The sequence below is a fragment of the Rhyacophila brunnea genome, unplaced genomic scaffold (genome assembly GCF_057557595.1).
Source record: "Rhyacophila brunnea isolate RB1 unplaced genomic scaffold, BYU_Rbru_1.0 scaffold_6, whole genome shotgun sequence".
Taxonomy (NCBI): Eukaryota; Metazoa; Arthropoda; class Insecta; order Trichoptera; family Rhyacophilidae; genus Rhyacophila; species Rhyacophila brunnea.
In genome coordinates this window covers 25,718,919-25,745,849 of record NW_028233276.1, presented here as the reverse complement: position 1 = coordinate 25,745,849, position 26,931 = coordinate 25,718,919, and the positions used below count along the sequence as shown (strand labels likewise).

Here is a 26,931-nt window from a genome sequence, read left to right as displayed (position 1 = left end):
TTGGTTAAATTCTAATTAAAAATCATTCAAATTAATTTGGGGCATATTATGTTAACGTGTTCTTTCAACTTTTCAAGAATATACCTTTCAAATTTTGTCTGGAATTCATTTCATTGACGTCATACATTGAATTGAATGTTGTCAAATAAACTGGATTTTTAAATTTTAATATTATGTAACTTAAATTAAATTTTGAAAATTGTACATGTACCAATTGCAAGAAATAAAAATGTAAAACCGGGAATTAAAAGTACAATATAAATAGGGCTGCAGAAACTACACGCAAATAGAGGGAGAAGTTTGAATTCTAGGCACGTTAAATCGAGGTTCTACTGTATATAATTTTGATTGCCTAATTCAAAAGGGCTGGAGTATTTTGAAATACAATACATGACTTACATCATCAAACGATGGAAATTTCATACTGGTCGCCAGTCTCTGTGTACCGTCAATGAACACACTTATTTGGTTGTGAGAAAGGGCTCTTCGAGCGTACGCAAGGCAAATGGATATGCAGTGCCATCTATTGTCATCCAAACCAGCTGACGGAACTGATACTGACATCAAAGAGCTTTTTTTGAGTATGTTAATCACCAGAGATCCTGATTGGTCAATTGAGATTTCTAAGCCCTGTCCGGACTGCGTCAGTAAACTGGAAACGAAAATTATTTTACAAGATTTCTACATAAACAATGTATTTTTAGCACAAATAGTGACGAGGGGAAGAGATGGGGTAGGCTGTTTATATTCTACATAAATGGTGCACACTAAACTTTGTCAGTCATACTTATTTGTTTTCATTGAACTAAGATACAATTTACAAATGGCACTAGTTAGTTTTTAAAATTCAATTAAACCTTGCCTAAACTTAAGGCCATGCATTAGTTGAGGCACGGTCTAAAAAGATCGTTGCTAGGCGATGTGCGGATTGCGGGTCGCGGGTGCAAAAGACGCCTGTCAAACGAAATATTATTTCTCATATAAATCCAACATACGTCCATGTTATGTTCTGTTTATTATTCTATTAGTAACAATAATAATATATTCATTGACATGTTTTCTTTTTAAAGTAAATGGGCAACGTTTTTAGTCATCTTTACACGATTTTAGAATTAATTGGCCCGTTGCCATCACGCAGCAAAGTGACGTATGTCTGACTCGCCGTTCACTCAATGAATGCGAAGCGAGTACAAAATTTCGTCGCGCGTACAGTTGAAAATTATTTGGCGTTTCACTGATGCGTCACCTTAACACTTTTTTAGTCATACTTTCATATTTCACATTTGTTTTCATTGTATTAAAAATACATAATATTACAGATAGTGTTGGTTAGTTTTTTTTAAATTCATTAAGCACTGCCTACCCAAATCATAATCGATAAAAAATATTCTTACATCTATAAAATATCTAAAATTATATATGGTTTCATCTAAATATTACCAGATTTTTTATAGATAAACCAATATTTTTTGGACTATTATCTACTATGGCTTGAATTATGCAGGTGCAGGGTTTAAATGAATTTTAAAAACTATCAAACAGTATCCACACATTGTAGTATTAGTTCGATGAAAGCAAATACATTTGACTGACAAAGTTTAGTGTGCACTATTTATGTAGGATCTTAACAGCCTACCTCCACCCTTCGCCACTGGTATGCACCCGATTTTAATTTCCTAACGACAATTAAATTCGTTAATCTAATTGCACAACCAATGAAAAAAAAAATATTACAAATGAATACTGCAAATAATCTTACTTCAATAAAATTCTGTGTTTTCCGTGACTTTCATGTGACTCGGGTAGTTTATCCAAGCAAACCCAACAATGGAAAGTGAATCCGTAAGACGTGTTTGTCCATTTATTAATATTTGGCACGGTGACACCATCAGTCTCCGCCTGCACGTCCAAAAATGCTTTGCAAATGAAATCACCATTTCTGGTAACATTGCATAGTGTATGTAGCAAAGGTATCTTGTGACTAAATGCTTTCTCCGGTCTTAGAAGCAGAATTATCTGGAATATAAGTTATTTTTAATTTGAAAACAACAATACAGTACCCTCTCAGTAAACCGCTGCTCGATTATCCGACAACTACTATCATCCGCCGTTATTTTTACTAGTTGAAAGCACAAAATCCGCCGCCCAAAAGTAGTCCGCCGTGTAAGTATACAGTGCAGATGAGACGGGTTTATTTTGGAAAACGTAAACTCCTTCGTAAAACGTACATTCATCGCAAAGAAAATAATATACCAGGGAGGAAAGTGCCCAAGGACCGCATCACAATTATAATGCAATCGGGACACACAAACTGAAGCTTTTGGTCAGGGAATTTATCCAGCCAGGTATCCCAAACCATTCAAGAATATCTGCCTCACTGAAGAATTGGTTGTGTTAAGTGATTTACTGTTTAATATTTAGTTAATAAACTCAGTTTATAAATATGTATAATTTAGTAAATACTTGATTTTGATTATAAATTAAACCGTAATTTGCTAGTACAAATCTCCCTCACAAATTATTTTACGAAATACCTGTTTTAATTTTTACCATATCGTCTCTGTTCTGGCAGAACACACTAACTGGAGAATACTAGTTTCGAGTAATTTGACTTTGAAGTTTTTAAAATGTTTAAAATGGTCTATCATGTGAGTTTAATAAGTAATCGTAAAAAGGATGACTTTAAAATAAAGACTTTATTTATTAAGAAGGTTAAAGTAAAAAATAAAGTAAAATTTTCTTTTTTTATGTTTATTTTCTTATTTGTTTATATAAAAACGAATTAGTGTTTTTTGCCAGAACACATTTTGTGTTTTTCAGCGGTACTGATTACACTAAGTGTTATTTAGTGTTTTCTGCCAGGAGAAAAATGCAGAATAATCTAAAGCCATTGTCACAGTTTTAGGGAAAAATTTTAGTATATAAAATTATCTAGCTATTTTTATAAGAAAAATGAGATAAATACATACTGCATAGTATATTCTTATAGAGCGTAGAGATTATAAGGAGGTACTTGTGTAAATAATGACAAGTAGAAGACATATTAATAGAGGGAATTTCAGAGTAACTATCATTGGTGGAAAAGTAGCATCGTTCGAGTCATCATCATCAGTCTGAATCAATACACTGCTGGATGAAGACATCTCCAAGCTGATTCCACTTCTCTTAGTCCTGTGCGTTGCATTGCCATGTCCTTCCGCAGAACTTTATCATTTCATCGATCCAACGGCCTCTAGGTCTACCTTGCAGACTTTTGTACCTCTTGGGTACCACTGGATGACTAGATTTGTCCAACGATTGTCCCTTCTTCGAGCTATGTGTCCAGCCCATTTCTATTTGAGGTTATTAGCAAACTCTATTACATCGCAAACCCTGTTTCCTTGTCCACTTATTCCTCTTTTTGTATTCGCGTTATGCCCAGCATGCATCTCTCCATACCACATTGTGCTACTCTAAGTTTCTGGATCACTCTTTTACTTAGGGTCCATGTTCCACACGCATATGTGATTACGGGAAGCACACACTGCTTGAACACTTTGCACTTTAGGCACAGTGGGAGGTCACCTTTGAAGACATTATTCAGGCGGCCAAAAGCGCTCCAGCCGAGCTTTACTTACTTATTAGCTATGCTAATTGAAATTCAAAATATCACATTCGCAGACAAAATCAATATGTCCTCTGAATGTGCATGTTTCATTATGATTACCATAAGTGAAATTAAAAGCACTTCAAAAAGCCAAATACACCAATACATAAATAGATACATAAACCACAAGTGAAGTAGAAATGAGGGTCTCTGAATAAAGTATCACAATCATTATGTGGAGAAGGATGTTAAGTAACGACCAATAAAAAGTTTAAACTCTTCGAGTATACCTTAATTATGTATTAAATTTTAGTTTCAGATGTTATAAATTATAAAAAAGTGTTTGTTTCTCACTTGTTTTAATTCTTGCGAGGTGATGGAAGTGCAAGCCAAAGTATCCATTAGGTTTATTAACGTAATCCCCGGCTTGCTAACAGTCTTGTCGTGATTTGAAAGGATATCGCAAATCGCTAATATGGCACCATTTTGACATGCCAGCCATTTGCTGAAAAAAAAAACCCAGCTTCGTTAATCACCTTTTTAAAAATAAAAATACATCAACAAAACAAGAAACTAAGATACATAGAATGTCAAGTTACATTAAATCGAAGTAACGCCATAATGCCATGCATAGATCAAAATAGAATGACAGCTGCGAAATTGGAGAGTTAGTGAGGCAACGTCATGTTCTGCAATCAGAATTGTCATTTTTCATATTTCTATTGTCCGATGGTTATTCAAATAGTTTTTAATTGACATACAATCGTAAAAATATGAAAGTTGTACAATATAAATTGAACGATTATTATATTAATATATATAAACTCTAAATAATCTAATAGTTACATTATCATCATAGGTACTTTAATTGTAGATGCATCGTGATATGCCTACAGTATGCTATGCATACCTATATTTTTTATTGACATAGCAAAATATTCATATATCATAATAAGATGGCGTCTGTTTACGAAAGAACAATATTGATAATAATCAAAAAGACATAATTATTTAATATTTAGTCTCATTTGCATATCGTCGGTGTTTTGTAAAAAGGGCGAATCAACCATTTTGGCGAAATCGAGATTTTAATGAAAACACAATGTGTACCCCACTAGCTTTGTTGTGTAAAAACGGCGAATTTTTATCTCCATAGGAAAGTACTTAAAAACGAGAATCGACTAAAATTGAATTAATTTAAATTACGAAATAAAAAGCAAATATGACATATTAGGCCTTTTAAAATATTATATAATAATACCTATTATAATGACAGTATTCTTTCTAAGCTTTATTATAAACTTGTTAGATATTTATAATCATCTACAGGTAAAAAACAAATACATGTCAAAAGTTAAAAATCCTCCTCCTGTAAAGTAGCATTTTGGTTAATTCGCCCTTTTTACAAAACAACGACGATATATAATTGAGACTCAAAACATTGTTCCTTTGTCGGAAACGAGTAAACAAGATTGAAAACATTTATTTAATTTCCGGTTAAAATGTGACAGTTATCAGTTTGCAAATTATCTGTTGTGTGCGCACATCAGTTTACGATATTAACTCCAACGTTAACCGTAATCACCTGACAGACAGAGAGGTCTAATATTATTAGTGTTCAGTGATTTGTAACATTCTACTATGCATCTCGGTCGAAACAAATTAATGTAGGTACCTTCGTAAATTTTTAGTGCATAACCATGAAATCTTTTGCGCCAACCATGTTTGATCATCTTCCTTCATTATATGAAGACTCTTTATCAGCACGATGACCACCTCCGGATTACACAGGACAGCGTCTTCCTCATTCTCCTTCTTTCCATCCATGGCCATGTGAATGAACTCTTGCAAAAGATCACGGGAAGGTACATCCACACACAGCCATTTACTGACAATCATGTCGTATTCATATTTGGCTGACATTTTCTTTTTCACCATTCTCGAGTATGCGAGTAACCGGGTGATTGTTTTCACACATTCTATTCCTAATGACTGCTTATCTAAATTCATTTCCTAAAAACAAAATACAACTGCAACAATATCCTTAATACTTCATACCTACACTGAAAATCTGCTAATCAAATCTTTTATGGCATACCCAAACTGTGGGGCGTATACCCTTAGGGGTACGCTAAAGGTTTTCAAGTGGTATGTGGTTGAACTATTCGCAAACATATTTGACTCATTAGTGATTCGCGGAATGTTGCCAACCGTACCATAATTAAAGTATTTGTAATATATTTTTGGTAGACAGGCCTCCACATAGTAGATGTTATATTAACAGACTTTATAAGAGGAATAGTTGTTAGCTATTCGCCCAATCCATTGAGTTCTTACAATGATGAGGATCAAATACCTACATATTAAAAATACAACATATTATTGTACTTTTTGATCAGTTTGGAGTTTGAGTCCTCATATGTATAGATCCCCTTTACACCTGAATATGAAAGAGAAATTTTTGATTGACAGGTAGAAAGAAAAATATTTTTTTCAAATTTGAAAAAAATTAATGAATGAATTTCTTAGTCTACAATGTTCTCTACTTTACGATTTATAACTATTGCATACTTTTACATTTGCTCTGTATTGTGGCGCATTGGCCAATCAATGATATTATATCATATTGCTGTTTTCCAAATAAATATATCTGTGTGTGAAAGGGAAAAAGCGATAAGTCCAAAATCACTACTTTTCGGAAGAGTATTTTCTTTTGCACAGGGAAATAAAGAATGAACACAATAATATAAATTTAATGAGTTACTTACCATAACTTTATCAGGTAGCGAAACCAAAATATTTACATAATTTAGGTCAACCATCAATTGACATATTGCCGATCTACTGGATTCAAAATCCTCTAATAATTTTCTAATGGTGACTAAGGCAGAGCACAACATGTATGACAATTCATCAGCATTGTAAATTGCATCACTTCCTCTATTATCATCATCTATCGCACCTTCCTTTTCTTCTTTTTCTTTATATAAATTCATATCTTCTTTAATACTATTTGGAGATTTGAGACTATTGTCGGCTAACTTAAAACTAGTATCACTTTTGACTGAGGTCCCCGAAATGACTTTTTTTATGCTGTCTGTATACATTTCAAGGATTAATGACAGCTCGATTTGGCGCTGGAAACAAAAAAACATAAAGCATAGTACATTTATACTGGCAAACAAATAAACAATAAAAATTAATTAGCAAGTGCAAGTGGGTTAAAACTAAAATTTGTAAATCCTAACGTCATCTAGAAATTATAGTAAAATACATTGATTCAAAATCAGTGATGATCGCCAATATTCATGTAACTTTAAATACCACCCCGGATGAATAGTAATTATTAGTAAATTTCGTCATAATTACTATGGTAGACAGTGCTGAATTGGTAAAGCACATCGACCAAAATCCAATGTATGCAGGTTCAAGTTCCCCGCTCAGTACCTATATTTTTCAAAAATGGTTTTTCTAATATTTAGACATGTTTCTGAGGTGTTAAAGTAATCTGGATTAAAGCTCGTAAATTTTTAAGATGTAAATTATCCAAACTATATTTAATATTATAGCAGTATTAGTAGGTATGGATATGTATTGTGTTCCACACATTTATTTGGGGGTAAAATTTACAAACAATTGTATAATTTGTTCGCAGTGTTCAACCATACGTTTATCAGTTTTTACAATCTTCATAAAACAATGTTTGGTTACATGGATAAAGAAAGAACAATGACACCAACCACATAAATATGGACTGTGAATCATCAATATTATCAACAAAATTATACAGGAAAAGATAATTTTGACACAATAAGTCATTTTTTTTTATAACGTGGTCATAATTAATATTATGACACACAAAGAACTCTAATTATATCCCAAACAATAACATAACTATTAGAAAAATATTGGACCTAGTGGGATTTGCGGGCGGACACACAAAGTGGGGTTTTCGGGTCTCAGCTTATTAAGTACATGCTCTGGCTCCAAACAGAAATTGAAAAACTAACATGTGAATTTGCAAGACCTGGGATTCAAACTCGAGACCCGTGACTTTATAAGCAGACATGTTACCGGTTGGCCATTGACCCAAGTACCATATTTAACAATTAATTATCATACTATCTGGGGTATTTTCAAATTCTGTCAATAAGTGGACGTAGACCTTTCAAAATAATGTATATTTAATAAAAAATATTACGCTAATTAATACAATAATTATATTAAAAAATTAAGTGTTTATTAAACTGAAATTCTGAAGGTCTTTGTTATCTGTTAAAAATGGAAATGTTTCCACATATCCAAACAAGCTAATGGTTAAAACCCTTTAGCTGCTATGATATTTTACGAATTCCCAGTGAGAAATGCTACCATTTATACTGTTGTTTAAAAAATTATGATATTATTTAACACCCTTCATTTTTATTGATTGTGTGACATCAGAATATTATATTTGAACACATTGCTTGCTGGAGTCTAATAAATAACAACAACACTAGTAATAAAAAATGCAACTCATTTCAGAGTATTTCCACTCAAAGTTTGATAACACTAATAGCTCACTACACTGCCCACTTGTAATCAATTTTACTGATTTATTAACAATTAGAAGATTTATAATGCGGTACATAGAGGAAAGATTCTTCTGGTATTACGGCCACGACGAAATCACTTTGGAATGGTTAGTGGCATTTAAAAGTAAAGATACCAACAAATAAATGTGTCGCCTGCACTGCCAAAAGAATCTGACAAGATTCTACAGTAAAAACGAAACAATAATGCGGTTCGTCGATTGTATATATAAGTATACGTACAAATACGCGGTCATCGGCTGCCAGGCATTTATCATGGCTCCCCATACGCACATACACTATCGACCGACCGCATTATTGTTTCGTTTTTACTGTACCTACATGGATTTTCCCATCTGTAAGTAACTTTAATTTCCAATAAATAAATCATCTAGCCCTCAAAAAAAATGTTAAAAAAGCAATTAAATGTTCAGAAGAAACAAACTAAAAAGTCGTTTGATAATGTCGCAATAGGAAGTTCACAAAATAATTTACTACTTCAAGTATTATGGTGTCAACACCGTTCGTTGTTAGCATTTCTAGCTGTTATTATGGAAAAAAAATATAAATACATATCATTGTTTAGCATTCAAAGTGTTTACTAGACGAAAATGATATAATATAGGTAAGTAGGTGCATATATATAATTTGAGTTCCAAATAGTAATTCAGAATATTTGGAGATATTAGCAGCGCACAGTCTGTTGAAAAAGATAAATAGCAACGTATGGGGCTCAGGAGCCGGGAAAACTTGAGGCAGTCTTGATTTGATTTGTCTATCTGGAGGGACCCCTTTCGTCGTGCTCGCCGATCTTTGACTCGACCAAATACCACAAGTGTTTCCAGATTGTCATCATCCCTGCAGGCTATGAGCAAAAAATTGTAGAGTCCATCAAAGGCAAACCAAGGAGAGTGCCTGAATTTATAATTTACCACTTGCACTGGCAACAATATTATCTACATGATAATCCTTATAATAGATAAGTATTTTAGATTAATTTACCTGTTCTGGTGTAGATTTGTAAAGAACTTGAACCATGACAATAAAACAGTTTAAAGCTTTTTGTCGTACACTCCTTTCGATGCCAACAATTGATATGATTTTAATGACCAGACACACGGTTGCAGGACACACAGATCGTAGAGCATTATGCTAAAAAACAAACAGCTGTATTAAAAATAATTATTTTTACATAGTTTAAATCAATTTTTCTGGATACATATGTATTTTAATTCGTAACTTTAAGCTGGGGAAAAAGTTAAAAGGAAAATTAGTCATACAAGTTTTAACTGGTATCGTCGACAACAAGTTAATGATAGATTAATTATACATCATGCTAGTTTATCATTTGGCCATTCATGGTATTGAAAAAATCAATATAATAATGACCAGTAAAGGAAGAACTTTCATAACTAAAATAAAGTAGCAAGTTGCAATTTGGCACACTAATAGAGTTTCACTTGTATATCAAGAATGGATAGTGTTGCAAGATTTGCGGGGTGGGCAGGTTACGCACCACGTAACACCATATATTATTACGAAGCTCTAAAAGTGTGCGAAAATTGAGATTTTTAATTTGTGAATGGGATTTTTACTCCTTTACTGGCTAATATTGAAAAACTTTTCATCTGGTGAAGTTTGCTTATGTGAACAATACAAATCAATATTAAAGTGAGTAATAAGTTGAAGTAATGTTAGTTAATTTAACTCGACAAGATTCTCTGTGACTAATTATTTAATTACGATATAAACAAAGAATAATATAATACATACTTTGAATTAATAGTTAATTCACTACAAAAATAACTAGGAAAAAAGCTTGTTACTAGTTAACAACAAACTTCTTTAAATCTACGATAATCTTTTAAAGTATTTTGAAAACTCATAAGAGATGTTATATTGAAAGACAGTGTTATATTAAAAAAATGACTATCGATATTTGCTAGTACCACAAATTGGAACAATTTGACTGCAATACGCGAGAACAATAGTATTGAAGCAAAAATATTGATACAGGACTTATATTGAAGCAAAAGTATCGATTTTTTAATAATTAATAATTATCATCATTATCAACTTTATTAATAATTGTCTCATATTATATCAGGTATTAAATCGGATTATGATAATGAGACTAAAAAAAAAATTTTCTCCAAGAACACTTTTTTTTATTTATGAAACAGTAAATCAAAATCATAAAATGCTGTATCATTATATTTTTCTTGCACCTACAATTAGATACCTCTATTTATCTTGTTCTAACGAAACATAATAATAACAACTTTAGAATGAACACTTGAAGATAATGGCATATTTTCCCAGCTACCAATTTTAGTAATAAATTATAGTAAGCAATAAAAATATATATAAAATGAGGCTCATGCAAACGAAAACCATGCAGAAGAGACGGTTTGAATAACATTAGAACAGGTAATGTATAATAACATATTAAATCAAAGATAACACTTTTATCTATAGAGACCGTGCCACCCATAGTGCAGCAAAGATTAGTGCACTGCGCTCCTTGTTATTTTTATTCAATCGATATGGGTACATATTTGGATACAAGGCATGAGCAAATGGCTATGAACTAATTCTCGTAAAATAAAACTAGAAAATACTGTAGGTATGTGTTCATATGCTCCATTTTAGAATGGAATTGATGATTTAGATAATAGAAACAGTTCATTAAAAATATTACAAAAAAAAATTTTAAAAAAATCTTTATTACAGGATTCGAATATTGTAATAACATGTTATTATTGAGAATTTATTTAAATTGTAATATTTTTCTACAAGTTTTTATATGGTTAAATAGTATTCAAATATTAGGAATTTAATTATTTGTATGTTTATAGAAAAGCGCTGGAATGCAAATATACTAGCATAATATCGTAAAGCAATCATTCAAACCACACCCAAACATTCATATTAAATAGAATAAAAAAAAGTAATACATATTATGATACACAAAATAAAGAACTATAAACAATAAGAAAAACCGTTAATGCAGACTATGATATAATAATATATTAAATAATACAGGAATACATAGCATGCATTGTTCTTTAGAACTTATAATATTATATACTAATCATAAAGAAATATTTGGAAACACGTTCATTATATTATTTATTTTTTGCTATATATTGACTGTTAAGAAAGCATAAAATGTAACACTATTAAGATATCAATACAAATTTTCAATCACTCTTCATTACAAGCATTCTAATAAAACATTATTTCAAGCATAAAATTGTATGCAAGCAGTTACATAATCATGTCTGGACCACAGAGGTAGTGTCGTTTCTGACAAAATTTGGGTTTTGGAAATTATATCTATTTAACATCAGAATTTTTAGTTATGGTAAAAAAAATCATCCAATACTCTAATAGTAATGAAAATAGCTAACCTATACAGTTATTTTACACAACAATTTTGGAGATTAAACTATTATTGTATGTGATACCCGTTATTCTTCTTCCAAGAACTGATTGGATGACATATTATGTTTAAATAAGAACAGTTTTGAGAACACCAGAATGAATTTAAATAGCTAAAATATTTTAGTGGTCATGTTGTTCGGATTTTAGTCTCAGGTGCCTTTGGTTAAAGCATATTGTTTGGAGGTAAAATGAAAAAAAAAATTATCATTAAGATAACAGTAGTCAAAAAATTCAAAAGCTAATATTGGAAGTAAGATATTACAAATTAGCGAATTACGAAAGAAATCATCTGCAAGATTTGGTTTATTGCCGCTACTGAAAGTGATGGTTTCTGTAAGTGGGACACATGACGTCTGGGGTCCGGATGGATATAATCAAGCACACGGCAATGTTAAATGTTCAAATAATGTATGACACGAAAATCATTCCCCAAAATGCATCAACTCGACATGTTCAACCTCACACTCACCCCATTCTCATGGCTAGCATCACCAGCTCTGGTGTGATTCGCATCTACCACATTTACTGAATTATTTGTCACAGACAATATACTCTGAAATAACAGCCCACATCACCATTAGTGGCAAGAGTTAGGTTCATCTACTTACATCGGTGAATTATGTTAAAAGCGTATTAGACAATTTGCTATTGTAATGATAAATGTAGTAATGTAGTAGTAAATGTATCAGAAATGGATTTGGAGAGGTTAATTTAAAATGTGTAATCTTAAGTTGAATTAGAAAGACTAACTGGAATAGAAAATGTGATGCCACAACATATTGTCAATCTTAAACAACCCATAAACAGCGTATATATGTCAGTGACGAAGATTGCCTGTTCGGCAGAAGTAATCGAAACGAATAACAATACAAACAAGACGTTAAATATTATTTTTGTATAGAAATACTCGAATATTAGTTACAATCACTAATCCAATAATTTCATAATATTCAAATTCAATTATAAATTCATTACATAAGTAAGAATGAAATAATAAATTAATTCGGACCAATCGTAGTGATTACATTACAGGTTTAAATTATTTTTATGAATATCGTTTAATAAACACTTAGAACCGCGTCTTCGCCACTGGTATTTATATACATATTTTCATTGTTGTGTGAATAATAAACAAATTTACTTGTAGCTACAGTATATTTATCGAATCTTGACAGTATTAAACAGCCTTAGCCATTATCGTGAATAGAATAAGGGACAAAACAAAACTAAATTTCTATAATCTTGATTGCCAGTATAAACAGAGTATAATATACTCTATATTATATTATATTGTTCTATATTATATAGTTCAGGAAATAAATGTAATATTTCAACTCTCGGTTATCTTTATCAGTATTCTTATTAATGATAGAGCATGACAGTAATATACCGTGCTGGTTCATTGGATGGACAATAAATCATACTGTGTAACTGCTAAAGTGTAAGGTAATAAAATGACAATACACATGTAGGCATTGATGAATAAGATACTTCTATCAAAAAAATTTACATATTTTGTGTATTTGGAAATATTTAAAATTTCGAAGTTCATGAGTATCCAATATACAAAAGCACAGTAACAAATTTGAATACATGAGATGATAATTATTATGAAAAGCTAAAATTTTCCCAGACAAGCAAAATAAAAACAATATTTTAAATAAATGTTTCGACGCAGTTTTGTCATTTTTTTTGTGCTGTGAAGGAAAAATATAGCTTTCAATGGTAAGTATAAGATTTTAAAAACTCATATGCAATAATCCTACAAAACATTTATAATCCTTCGTAATGTTGTCTTTGTATAGATAAGACTATCACTATGTATGTATTTAATACTTTCAAATAAAATTACTTTATATTATTATATTTTATACACAAATGGAATAAAATATAAAATTTTGCATTCATAGTCGCAAAATTTACATGCCATATAATATATAATAAAACAATTGGAAAGCGTTAAGTATGCAATTTAAGATCAAGCGGAATATCTGTAAAAATGTGATATGAACTGCTATTAAATCCGTTAAATTAATCAATACAAAACTAAACAGACAAAAATGTAGATCCATGATCCTTTGAGAAAAAGATTGGATCAGTATTGCACAATTTGTGTGGGTATGTATTTCAAAAAAGAAAAAATTTAAATGGAAATTAAAGGATACCATAGACCAAAATAAAACATTTAGTAAAAATTTCGCATTTGGTGCGGCAACAAAATTCTCACACCGAAGCATTTTTCCCAACACAGCCATACAAAATGTTAAATTTACTTTATCGAATAAAGAAATTATTTTCACCATATTTATTCATAGGAAAAAAAATTGAGAAACATAGGTATGTAAATTATTTCAATAAAAACATTCATAATATTATATTCTTCTAATATTAAATTTGGTTTATCTTCCTAATGTTTTTGTCGCCTTCGTGTGATAAATTATATAAAATAGAAATTGTATGGATACTTTAACTGAGACCCGCTGTCATATCACCTCTGAATGACGGTCCGTTATTCAGATCCTTTCTGCAATTCTATTGAAGAATTTTATTGTTCTACGAAGCTCATCCATTCTCCCCGATGCCAGAGCATATTTAAATATTATCATTTTTGCCAATCAAAATTCTACCACATAATGCTAATTAATTAACACTCGGTCACCCGGAGTTTTCACGCAAAACTTTTACATAAACCCGCAAAAACTTTGTAACTTCTGTTATTGTCCACCTATAATAATTATATTATGTGTGGAATATATGAATATACTTTAAATGCTTCACCGCTGTCATTTTAAACATTCACAGTGGCAGAGAAAGTTTTGCTTTGGTCTATGGTTACCTTATAATTCAGTTTCGTGAAAACATTGCTTGATCTATAGAAATTCATAACAAAGTCCAATTATTGTGTTCAGTTTTCATTACATATGATATCATGTATCTTTTGAACATATTGCAATACGTATAAATGTAGTCTTTCTATAAAGAAATTTTACTACAAACACGATACATAATAAAACAAAATTCAATAATTTTATTCTATGTTATCTATTTTATTGAATGACTGGATAATATTATATGCCTCATATAATAATATATTTAGAGTTGCATTAGTTTTGTTAGTCAGCAACATGTTTAGTATAAGGAGATTATATTATTCAAGTGATACCTAATAATTAATATTTTTACAAACATTACTTTATAATATTAACATACAAATAGAAATTAATTTTTTCTTCCGAATCGATAATAAACAATCATAATACGTCTATAAACTATCGCTAAAATAAATACCTGAGCGCCTGATATTGTTGCTCCGAGAACATTTAAGAGTTCTACACATAAATCGGGATATTTTTCTATCAGCGTAGATTGAAAACAATCTGAAAAGTAACAATATTAATAATATAATAAATAATATTTTATATCAACGCATTATACAGTACATTGTGTTTAACATTAAAACTCAATCATTATCGTTTTAGTAACTAAATTATTTTACAAATAAGATATATGTATTTTTAAAAAATCTTATACATAATATTATTATGTATGTAACAATTTGTCAACTTATTAAAATCTCATTTTTGCATCAACCCTAGAAATGATTTTTATTTCTTAACAAAGCAATATTTTTATGTTGAATAATCTGGTCAAAGTTCAAATATAATAAGAGTAAATTAATGTCACACCAATAAACAAAAATTTCTTTGTACTGCATAACATGCTTACAATATATTAAGTTTGTCAACATATTAAACAAATATTGATAAATACATTGATTATGTCACTAAGTACCTACCATAAATGAATGGGACAACTTCGACGTGTAAAAGAGCCGGTTTATAAACGAGTTTTGAAAAATCAGCGATTTGGTTATTAAGATAATTACGCCATGTCAAGTATGGATCATATAATGCTTCCAGCAAGTGACAGAATGACGTTATTATCAATAATATTCCTTCTGTTTCAGCATCTGATTTCTCAGTAGAGTCTAAAACCTGAATAAATGAAAGAAAAACCACATTAAAATGAGTCCGAATAAAATGTTAACTAACGGGTGTTTTTTTTAGAGGTATAGAACTTTAAGCTGGCAGCACTTTTTTAATTGGCGGCCATTTTGTCAGCTGTTAAGTGATTTATGTTTAGTTTGGTTTGGCATTTCAACATGAATAGACTGACGCCTGAACAACGCTTCCAAATTGTGAAAATTTATTTTAAAACAAGATTGCCGTTGATCCCAATTTTCATAAGCAAATTTTGTTTAGCGATGAAGCTTACTTTTGGTTGAATGGATACGTCAATAAACAAAACTGCCGTATTCGGAGTGATGATAATCCTCAGGTGTATGTTGAGACACCGTTACATCCAGAAAAATTGACTGTTTGGTGTGCTTTATGGGCTGGTGGAATAATTGGTCCGTACTTCTTTAAAAACGATGCTGGCCAAAACGTTACAGTCAATGGTGACCGCTATAGAGCCATGATTACTGACTTTTCGTTCATCAATTGAACAACCATGGTGTGCAGGAGCTGTGGTTTCAACAAGACGGCGCAACATGTCACACAGCTCGTGCCACAATTGATTTATTGAAGGAAACGTTTGGTAACCGCATAGTTTCACGTTTCGGACCCGTGAATTGGCCTCCAAGATCGTGCGATTTAACGCCGCTTGACTATTTTCTGTGAGGATATGTGAAGTCGCTAGTCTACGCCGATAAGTCCGAAACGATTGACCACTTGGAGGACAACATTCGCCGCGTTATTGCCGATATACGGCCACAAATGTTGGAAAAAGTCATCGAAAATTGGACCTCCAGATTAGACTACGTCCGAGCAAGCCGTGGCGGTCATATGCCAGAAGTCATATTTAAATTATAATGCCAGAAGAGCATCTTTCGAATAAAGTAAATTTCATGTCAATATAAAAAGTCATCTTTGTTTTATTCCATTTCAAAGTTCTATACCTCTAAAAAAAACACCCTTTATATAAAAAAAATCATCCCATCACGTCCGTAATCACATATGCGTATGAAACATGGACCCTAAGTAAAAGAGGGATCCAGAGACAGTAGCACAACGTGGTATGGAGAGGTGCATGCTGGGCATAACGCGAAAGGACAAAAAGAGGAATGAGTAGGATGATAAGGAAGCAGACAAGGGTTTGCGATGTAATAGTGTTCATTAAAGGCATCAAATGGAGATGGGTTGGACACATAGCTCAAAGAAAAGACAATCGTTGGACAAATAGTCATCCAGTGGTATCCAAGAGGTACAAAACATCCGCAAGGTAGACCTAGAGGCCGATGGATCTATGTAATGATAAAATGATAAAATTTTGCGGAAGTACGTGGCAGCACAACGCACAGGACCGAGAGAAGTGGAAGCAGTTTGAAGAGGCCTTCATCCAGCAGTGGATAGATTCAGGCTGATGATAATGATGATGATGATATAAAAAAAATATCTACCTATGACTTAGCTTGTCATAGTTTGTCCAGATTGTCCTGACTTGACAACCCTATCTAGACCTTTTGTCCGGACTCTTACCATTCATCTCATCTACATCTCAATTCTCAATGTAATTGTCGTCGTACTATATCTCTCTCCAAAACAGTTAACACTGTCATGAGCGGCCAGCTGTGTAAAAAAACATCATGCCAGACAGTTAACATTCCGGGATAATTATCTGTCTGAATACGATACAACATATTTATCACTTTTTTTTATTGATTTTAGAGTTAAGCGATATGTTAGAATAGCCTTGCAGGATAGGCATGCATGGAGAAATATTTTGGAGTTGTCCAATATCCACACAGGATTGTAGACCCAATAATGATAAAAATTTATTCAGTTTACTGCACTGCAATGTTGGTTAACACAATCGCTGCGGACCTTTTAATTACCGTATTTAAATAACATGTTAATTGGATCGATCGGCCGCTTAACGGGGACACGGCAGCCGTGTCATCCGCGTCGAATGAGATAATACGTAAATGGCGAAACTCCGAAACAGTTTTCAAAGAAAATATGTATTTTACACTTATATTATGATGTAGCATTTTCACTTGAAGAGGCCCTCGGCTAAATGTATTGCTAGACCCAAAAAACACAACTTATCAAAATGTAATTTTAAGAAATAGTGCTCAAAGTTTCTTTATGGAACCCCTACAAATTCAGGGGACATGGGCCATAGCCCTAAAACATCACTATAATAGTAAAAAAAACACATATTTAATAATATTATAAATTAGACAATGAAGGTTTTTTTATTTATAATTATTGCAACACTTTTGAAGCTGGTTGAGTGTTTGATTTGGCTTTGAAACATGGCAACCATACCTATAACATTAAAAGATTAAGATAAAATGAGAAGAAATTTAAAAAAGGAAATTCATTTAATTCTCATCAATCAAACAGTACCTAATGTCAATAATTGTAAAATACATTGGAAAACAAAATAAACTAACTATAAAATGTTGGCCCAACCTGAAATAATACAAGATACTCACTTTGTCTATATACTTTGTAGCGATCGGCGCAGAAAGGCTCACATAATCGCATGATGCTATGAACGGAATGTTATCAAAATTCCGACAAATGATTAGAAGACATCGAAGAAGTAGATTGATTTGTTTCAGGCCACCCAGGTCAATTGATGTTTCCTGGAAATAAAGATTTAAAAGAATCCATCAGTTTAATTATTGATTGCATTGGTGATTGCATTGATTGGTGCAAACATAAAAAATTCGATTAAAAAAATATACATACACATTCTTTCAACTAAAATACAAAATTAAGTTTTCCCTATGCATAGTCATACTTATGTTATTATAATATTATAAAGAGCATAATGAGTGACAGGTGTCAAATAAATATGTTTTGTAAACAGAAATCAAGTACTTAAATATAATATTTAATATCGCTTACTCACGTCTGAACAAGCAAAATTATATTGAGTACTGATTATCTATGCAAACACGAAAGACTAGCATTACACTATTAAAACTATTTAAACCAATTTGACATTTTGGTAATTGTGCCGCAGAAGTGGACACGAGCTTTTATAATTTTTTTTTTACGAAAACAGTTTATTCCATGTAGACAATTACAATAAATACATTTTTCTGTCGGCACATCGGCTTTTCGATCCAATAATCGTTAATTGAAAATTTGAAATTTTCATACAATTTGATACACCATTATCACAAACTAAGATTATTTGAGGTAATATTAGGTTGGGGTAGGTTAGGTTAGATTAGGTTAGGTTATGTTAGGTTAGGTTTGGTTTGGACTAAAAAGAAAGTTGTAAAATCTCATGTCCACCTCTGCGGCACATTTACCGACATTTTTTGTATGCATGCGTCACCTGACGTAACATTGCCAAATATTAGGAATTTTTTTTTTTTTTTTTTTTTTCCGACCATTCGGCATTTCGGCCACCGTGGGTGTTAGGGTATTAGGAATACTATATACAAATATTTTTTTTCTATTTGATGTCATCATTATATTATTCGTCACCGTTCAGGCAAAAGTCACCAACCCTAAAAACATAGTTTTGAGATATCGCAATTTGAAAGTTTGAAAATGCAGGAAAAATCAGATTTGAATGTTTTTAAGGTTTTATCTACATTAAATTATTTTCTTATGTCTTCTTAATAATTTCTTTAAAGTAATTTTACTTTTTGATGCTAATTAAAACATCTGGAAGGTTTTGAAGGAGGCAAGGTAGCTCAATTATGGTTTGGTGACTTTTGCTTGTTAATAATCTGAACAACGTTAGCCAAAAGAAGGATCAATAAAACTCACCATCCATAGTATAGTGACTTTTGCTTGTATATTTATAACGAAGGATTTTTTTTTTATATAGTCAATAATGTCTATTCACCTATAATGACTTTTGCTTGTTAATATTTTACCGAAAGTCATTTAGTGAAAAACAAATAATTAAAATTTAAGCAAAATTTTACTAACTAATGTACCGTGGTGAGTTTTGCATCTTAAAGAACATAATTTTACGCTTCGGGTGACATACTCAACTCAAAACTGCCATTTTCAGGGTTGGTGACTTTTGCCTGAACGGTGACGATATTATATTTGAATTTTAAACGATAACCACAGAACAGATTAATAAGATAGAAATGTGAAAACCAGCCACACTGGACTAAGGTTTTGAAGCCGGATTCGATTTATTATTAATTAATGATGGTCAGTTCATGTGTCAAACTTAAATGTATATTATGATCCAGACGTAACAATTGAAAATAACATATTCTTTAACATATTTAAATTTATCCCATATTTCTCTACATTCGAGATTTAAGCCTTGATACAGCCCCACCCAACGACAAATACACACTGAGTGACTAAAGATGCCGAAAAGCGAATCCCGGATTGCAAAAAAGGGCTCAAATGGAATACTACAAAGCATAAACCAATAAGAACAATTTATTCGTTTTGAACCAATTCTTAATTTCATATAAATATTTATAATTGATTAAAAAAAATAAAGGTTAGAAGAGATTATTTATTATCATTTTTATTATTATCTAATGACACATACGGCATCTGCAATAACCCGATTTTATTTCTACCTACATTGTATATTACCTATCTACATTATAATAATAAAGGGGATTTCATGTTTTAAATATTTTGAAAATTGAAATCGACTCATAAGAATTGCAATATAATTTATTATCATAATTCAATTCTATGTATTGTATTGTAATGAAGACAAAATTTTATTTTCATACTTCTTTGGTGATCCCCACGAATTGCAAACCTCGAATATCGTAATTAGTAAGTTATTTTAATCACAGGATCCTGGAACTGGTGGAAACAAGTTAAAAAAAAACGAAAAAGAATTTAAATACAAATTATAGATTCATAATACTAATAAATTTTTAATTCAGAAGCTTATCAATTTCTTTTGGTTTAAAATTATAAGATTCTCTAGTATAGAAAATATTCTATTTCTAACAAAAATCATTCAACAAGTAATCCTGTCCAATATGTACAACATTTTCAATCCTGGGATTTCAAGATTGTGAAATCCAGGTCCAAGGACATCCAGCTTTAACAAGAAACTTCAGAAAAAGAGTTTCTTTTATATCACAGGCGTAAAATGCGTTTGTGAACAAAGCCTATTGCTCAGGTATAAAAAATATGGAAAAAGATGGGTTCCAACCTACCTTTTGAACACTTTCTTTCGATATATAAAGAAACTTTCCGATGGCCGCAAGAAGCTCTTCGGGTAACTTTGCCAATGTAGGCACGCTGTCTGGTTTGATTTCGGACCACAGTGGCACAGAGCAGAAATCTACCCCTGCCTGTGCCTCCCAGATGTCCACAAAGCCGGATATAAATTGCCAAAAGTACTTTTCATCATTCTGTAAAAAAAGTGTGTCCAATTAGAGACCGACAAGTTTAACTCAGTGCTTTGTCGTGGTGCTTGTGTTGTTATCGAAGTATTGTGAGGGTATTGCCAAGCTTGGAAGATATTATTTTGCAATTCTTTAAATAGGTAGAAAGGCTGTTTCCCAAGGGTTGGGATGTTTTTAGCTATTTTGACCGTTATGATCAGCGTAACACTTTCATTAACGTTGTTTAATCGCCGAATGAGGACATTAAGTCGTTTTTCTTCTTCCCAATAGGATTTAAGATAACTTACAATCTTCCTACCATCACATATCAAAACCTTTTGCATTATTAATACATCTAAATGACTAATACCGCGCACAAATAAGAAACATCAAATGGTTTCAAGGAGAGGGGAATTAATACTGAAACACAAAGGTGATACTGATAGTGCTACTGCAGGACATGCAGTAAAGAAATTATGAAACATTAAATTTAACACAATTTACATATTAAAGTGTTATAATTAAACAATATTAAAATGAAAAATAGGTACTTTTAAGGCGAAGTCTTCACTGAGCCTTTTTTAAAGAGGCACCTAGCGGAAAAATACGAAGCTTGCGATTTGCGAATGTTTTCAGATACATATTTATTCATTAATACAGTTGAAATTGTAAATTATCAAAAAAATGTCTCAAATTGCAAGCTTCGTATTTTTCCGCTAGGTGCCTCTTTAAAAAAGGCTCAGTGAAGACTTCGCCTTAAGTGTAAATTTTAGTAGGTACATACTTAAATAGTATTAAATTGTATGTTTATGTTAGACATTGCCAGTCACTACACTACTATGTAAGGCTTGTATTACCTACATATTATAATACCACCGTGGAACCTTGATTATCCAGATTTAGAAATATAGTTTCATATTGTTATAATTATAAGAAAATCTTATGATTTTGAAAAATTTGTAATGAAAACAAATTTATGTACGAGTTTTTAATTGGCCGGATTTATCATTATCCCTTATTAGCTCTGATAATCGAGGTTCTACTGTAAATTATTCAAAATTACTAAAAGTAATAAAGTAATAATATGATTAAAAATATAATTACTACTAAAATTGTAAGCATCTATCTTTGTGGAATAAAATGCTTACTTATTATCACAGTTTAAGATTAATAAAACTGTATCCATAAAACTATGCCTCTTTATGTAGTGCTTAGGTGAACTTTTCTGGCTGGTTCTAATAAAATAAACAGCCCTTTTAGTAAAACTTATTTTACTATTTTTGTACAGACCGAGAAATGCCACTATTTTCGACAGTCATACATTTATTTACCGTGTAGTAGTCGACTAGGTATAAGTAGGTACCTGATAATATTGCTTAGTACTAGTTACATTTACAATAACAAAAATACGTAAGGTAAATATTATTATTAGCACAATACGATAATCTCAACGCAAAAACAAATCCCATAGAAAAATATAAAATAGTGTGATAGAAAGTCAAAGATTTTCAGGAAATAAAAAATAAATATTTTCACCAGGGTTGTGTACTGAATCCAGAGATGGTAAATATTCGTTTTTGATTCCATGATGAAGAGTTTGAATCATACATGGATCATGACGAGATACATGTTCTAAATACGCCTCGTGCTTTATCTTAACATAATAAATAAATAATGACTAAATAAATCGGACGGCAAAACATTAGCTTTAGCTAATAAAAACACACCAACAAGTACACTAAGCAGATTTTTGACATTTGACAGATACGAACCAAAGTAAATATTTTAGGCCAGTACTAAAAAACTCAATAGACAATATTATTTGTTGTATTATATAAGATTTTTCACCTCCTTTTTTAAAATAATAATAATTGATACACAGTAAAAATATTGTTTTTGTCGATAATTTATTTTAATTAACCAGCGTTGGTATATATTGTATTAATTGGATACAATCCAATGCCTATCTAATAAGAGTATAATCTCTTTGGATAGGTACAATAAAGTTCTCAGTTATTTTAATGGATTTAATAATAATATAAAATAGCCGACCTTTATTTTTTGTATTATTCATTATTATTTGTATAGGTACCTGTCTAATAATTACCGTCGAATCATCCAACATTGCCCACTTTTTTAATATACTCGTAGATTTTTACCAAAAAAAAATGGAACGCTGGCGTTTTTATTTAAAAATGATCACTAATATCATTATAAGTTTGAAAAACTGTTTAAAATACAATACAAGCAATTATATTAGGAAATATTTAAGTTTTTTGAAGCAGGCAAAATAATCAGCCATTTCTGTCAACATTGCCCATTGATCTGAACATTGAATATTAGTCATTACTCCAGTGATGCCAACCGTACTATAATTATAGTACAATACTATAATTTTGATTCCGCGAAAAATGTAAAATACTATAATTTTACGCCAAATATACCAAAATACTATAATTTTAAAGGATTCAAGACGAAAAATGTTCCTGTACTATATATTTTTCCGAAATACTATATTTTTTACGCCTTTGTACTATAATCAGCATATAAAAAGATGGCAACACTGCATTACTCCGTCTTTACAGTCTTGCCATATTTTGAAAGTCGAATTATAGTACAGAGCTTCCAAAATTATAGTATTTGGGGATAAAATATAGTACGCGTTGTCATCTGTTGAAAATGTATAGGTTTTTTGTTTCTCAGAAAAAAAAATAACGGAGAATTTAGTAGAATGTGTAAATATTTCACCGCGGGCCGCGGGCCGCAGGTTCCCTATTTTTCATGGTCAGCTCGTTTTTTTAGGAAAATTATAGTACGATATTTAAAATTATAGTTTTTTGGGCGTACAATACCTATTTTATATCGTACATAGTACGTTCACCAAAATTATAGAACAAATACTATAATTATAGTACGGTTGGCAACACTGCGTCCTTATGAACTATTATATAGAACTGGCTCAACTTACCGATCCCATAAAGTTTGAGGCATAATAAACAATACTTTGTAGGACAAATATTTGGGTAATGTTACCAACCCCTTTATGGATTTCTTCATACAAATATTATCATTAATCCAGGATTATCACATAACATCTAGGTAAGGAATAAAAATATATTTACTAGTTAGCTAGGTAAGTTTTTAAAAAATCCTCTTTAGTGATTTATATATATTAAGGTCAATCAATCAGAGTTAAGGTGAATATAAAATACATGAATAAGTGATGTTCCCAAATCCCAACAATACATGGACACATATAAAGCATTATTTAAACCAACCATTAATAGGTATTGTTATTTAAAATCGCATAAAATACAGTAGCAGGAGAAGTTAAAAATGAGACAAGAGAAAAAAACAGGTACCTAGTATAAGAGAATGGCAAGAAAGTTTATAAAAAAGAACATACATAATAAGTAATAACTAAAAAATAAATTGGGACGTCAGTATATAGACTATCAGTAGGGTAATATTAAGTATCTTAAAGTTGATTTAGATAGAGAATTTGTCACTGTGTACAGTATTGATAGAAAAACACATTAATACAGAAATAAGAATTAAAACCTCTTTAAAAAAACAGGCAATTAATATTATTATAAGGGCAATGCTGCAACTTTCCCTACTCACAATTTTTGTTCAAATTTGTGTGTCGTTGGTTTCATCTGGCTAAGGTACTCGTACATACACATTGTGAGTGATTTTGATTTTATGTCTTGAAAAATAGAGATATTTATTGTTTCCATACTTAAGTTGAGAATAGGCGAAGGTGTGTAGCATTTGACTTAAATTTTCATAAATTCTAATATTTCAATGCAGTAGATAAAGTAGTATTCATAATGCTGTTTTTATAAAGAAGTAAGAAAATAACCATGAAAATAATGGTTCAGAATAAAAAAATATATATTACAGGTAGGTACATACCCATAAAATGCAAATACAAATCTAATGAATTGAATAATTCATAAAATTAAAGCCAAATTCCAGTAATATCTTTTATTTTTATCAGTAGCAGGTTCTTCAGACATGTCTAAGCAGGTAGTTTCTTCGGGTTTGTTTTCAAAAATATCCTCTAGGTCATCATCTGAAGAAAATTGTAATTCACCATAAGACGAATCCATTACAGAATAGTCATTTAAATTATTTTCAGTTGATTCATCCGAACTATCGGCAGTCAATTTATTTAGTTTAGTTTTACGTTTGCTTTTCACTTGGTCTTGAACACGCTCAACAATAAACAAAGTTTGTGTTTGTATTTTAGAGCAGCTGCTGACGCCTGTATGACTTTCTTCAACATGACCACGATTTATTGTGGTAATATGCATCATGGTTCCTATCTTTTCGCAAAGGATGTTTATGGGAACCGCTGCTCTTATTACTTCGTTTGAGATGATAGTAGGTTTCCTTTTATCTCAGTAGGTAATCCAGATTGTTCATCGAAAAACTGTTCCATTTCGAAACCAGTAGAATTTTGATTTGGTTCGTAGGTGGAATGTTGAATAATATCAGATAGACTAATTGATTTTCCTGGTTCAGTAACGATTTTTTTTACGTTTAAACTCCATAGGTTTCGGAGATTTTGTTTCTTTCAGGTATTCCAGCAAGGTTTTATCAATCCCATATGTATTCACTTCTTCGTGGTACTCAGGAATCTTCTTCAAAACAGGCTGCGGATTGAATGGATAAATTCCAGTTGATTTAAAGTCACTTTTTATATTCTTGCTTTCATTCAACTAAATATTTTCAAACTCTTTAGTAATCTTGGAAAGTGTTTTTTTATTTAGAGACGTCTGTTGCGGATTCTCTATTTTATATTGGAACAAAATTTTCCTCCACTCCTTTTTTAAAAGTCCAAAGAAGGCTACATCCAACGGCTGCTATAAATATTTTGAAATAGTCTTCAAATACAAGTGAGTCAAACCACCCGGATTTAGTAGAATTATATCAGGCATCAGATGGGCCACCATTTAGCCATTATGTGTACAAATTTTGAGCTTTGTACACAACATAAGTTGGCAAGCATGTACCATTAGCTGTAGCTGAGAACATTATGTATATGGAAACTTTTGATGAATTAACGATGCTTTCTGGGTATTTAACGCCTCTTCGAAATATACATTTCGATGCCCCTGGTAGTCTGATAGGTTTGTTTCGTCGAAATTCATTATATTAATTGAAGGTATGTTTTTTAAAACTTCCTATAAATTATTAAAATACCCCATTAAATCATCTAATTCTTTTTCAGCCCGAACCTTTTTAATGTTCTGCGTAGATCTAACAGTTAGTTCTGCAGCATGTCTTGTCAAAAAATTTGCAACTCAAACTTTTCCGGGTGGTTTCCCCTTAAAAATATCTTCACGTGAATTTTTCTTTAAATAGTCAAAAAATAACCTAAGGTCCAGTTTTGTTAATGGACTTCCAAAGTCTGCAACAGTTATGAGAACTTTAACAAGCTTTCGCTCCTCTTCTAATAAGAGTTTTTTCGGACATCCAACATCTTTTGCGTGGCACATGTTGACTCTATTTAAAATTGTTCTTCTGGGTATGTTGAACTGTTTTTCTGTATCTCTTGATGTAATCGTTTTCTTTTTAACCAGCTCAACTACCACTTCCAACATTTCTTTTGAATAATTTTTGTACATTCAGGCACCTATTTGGCGTCTGCTATTTCGTTTCTTAATACGAGGATTGGCTCTTCCAGTATTGTTCATCCTAGAAACAACAAAAAGTAACTAAAACAAATTGCCTTATAAATATATATATATATATATATATATACTGCAAAAGTGATAACCCTAAAGGTGGGCAATGTTGCCCAGTGTTGCCAACCGTACTATAATTATAGTATTTGTACTATAATTTTGGTCCGCGTACTATGTACGATATAAAATAGGTATAGTACGCCCAAAATACTCTAATTTTGAATATCGTACTATAATTTAATATAAAAGTACTATAATTTCGTTCGCCTTCGAAAG

General features: G+C 31.3%; 1 protein-coding gene across 1 annotated transcript in view; it reads right to left on the bottom strand.

The window, feature by feature from the left end:
• Window positions 1–22,714, bottom strand: part of LOC147065456 (neurobeachin-like protein 1) — a 177,316-nt gene extending 154,602 nt beyond the window's left edge. Inside the window, exons 1-12 of the mRNA XM_085957190.1 lie at window positions 22,496–22,714; window positions 20,789–20,986; window positions 18,107–18,259; window positions 15,401–15,599; window positions 14,893–14,981; window positions 12,074–12,157; window positions 9,160–9,309; window positions 6,355–6,723; window positions 5,262–5,599; window positions 3,941–4,091; window positions 1,760–2,016; window positions 400–652 (exon numbers count right to left, since the gene is read on the bottom strand). Coding sequence (XP_085813316.1) covers window positions 400–652; window positions 1,760–2,016; window positions 3,941–4,091; window positions 5,262–5,599; window positions 6,355–6,723; window positions 9,160–9,309; window positions 12,074–12,157; window positions 14,893–14,981; window positions 15,401–15,599; window positions 18,107–18,259; window positions 20,789–20,986; window positions 22,496–22,546 — 2,292 coding nt within the window. The 5' untranslated portion in view covers window positions 22,547–22,714. The remainder of the gene's footprint in view (window positions 1–399; window positions 653–1,759; window positions 2,017–3,940; window positions 4,092–5,261; window positions 5,600–6,354; window positions 6,724–9,159; window positions 9,310–12,073; window positions 12,158–14,892; window positions 14,982–15,400; window positions 15,600–18,106; window positions 18,260–20,788; window positions 20,987–22,495) is intronic.
• Between the last annotated feature and the right edge of the window lie 4,217 nt (window positions 22,715–26,931).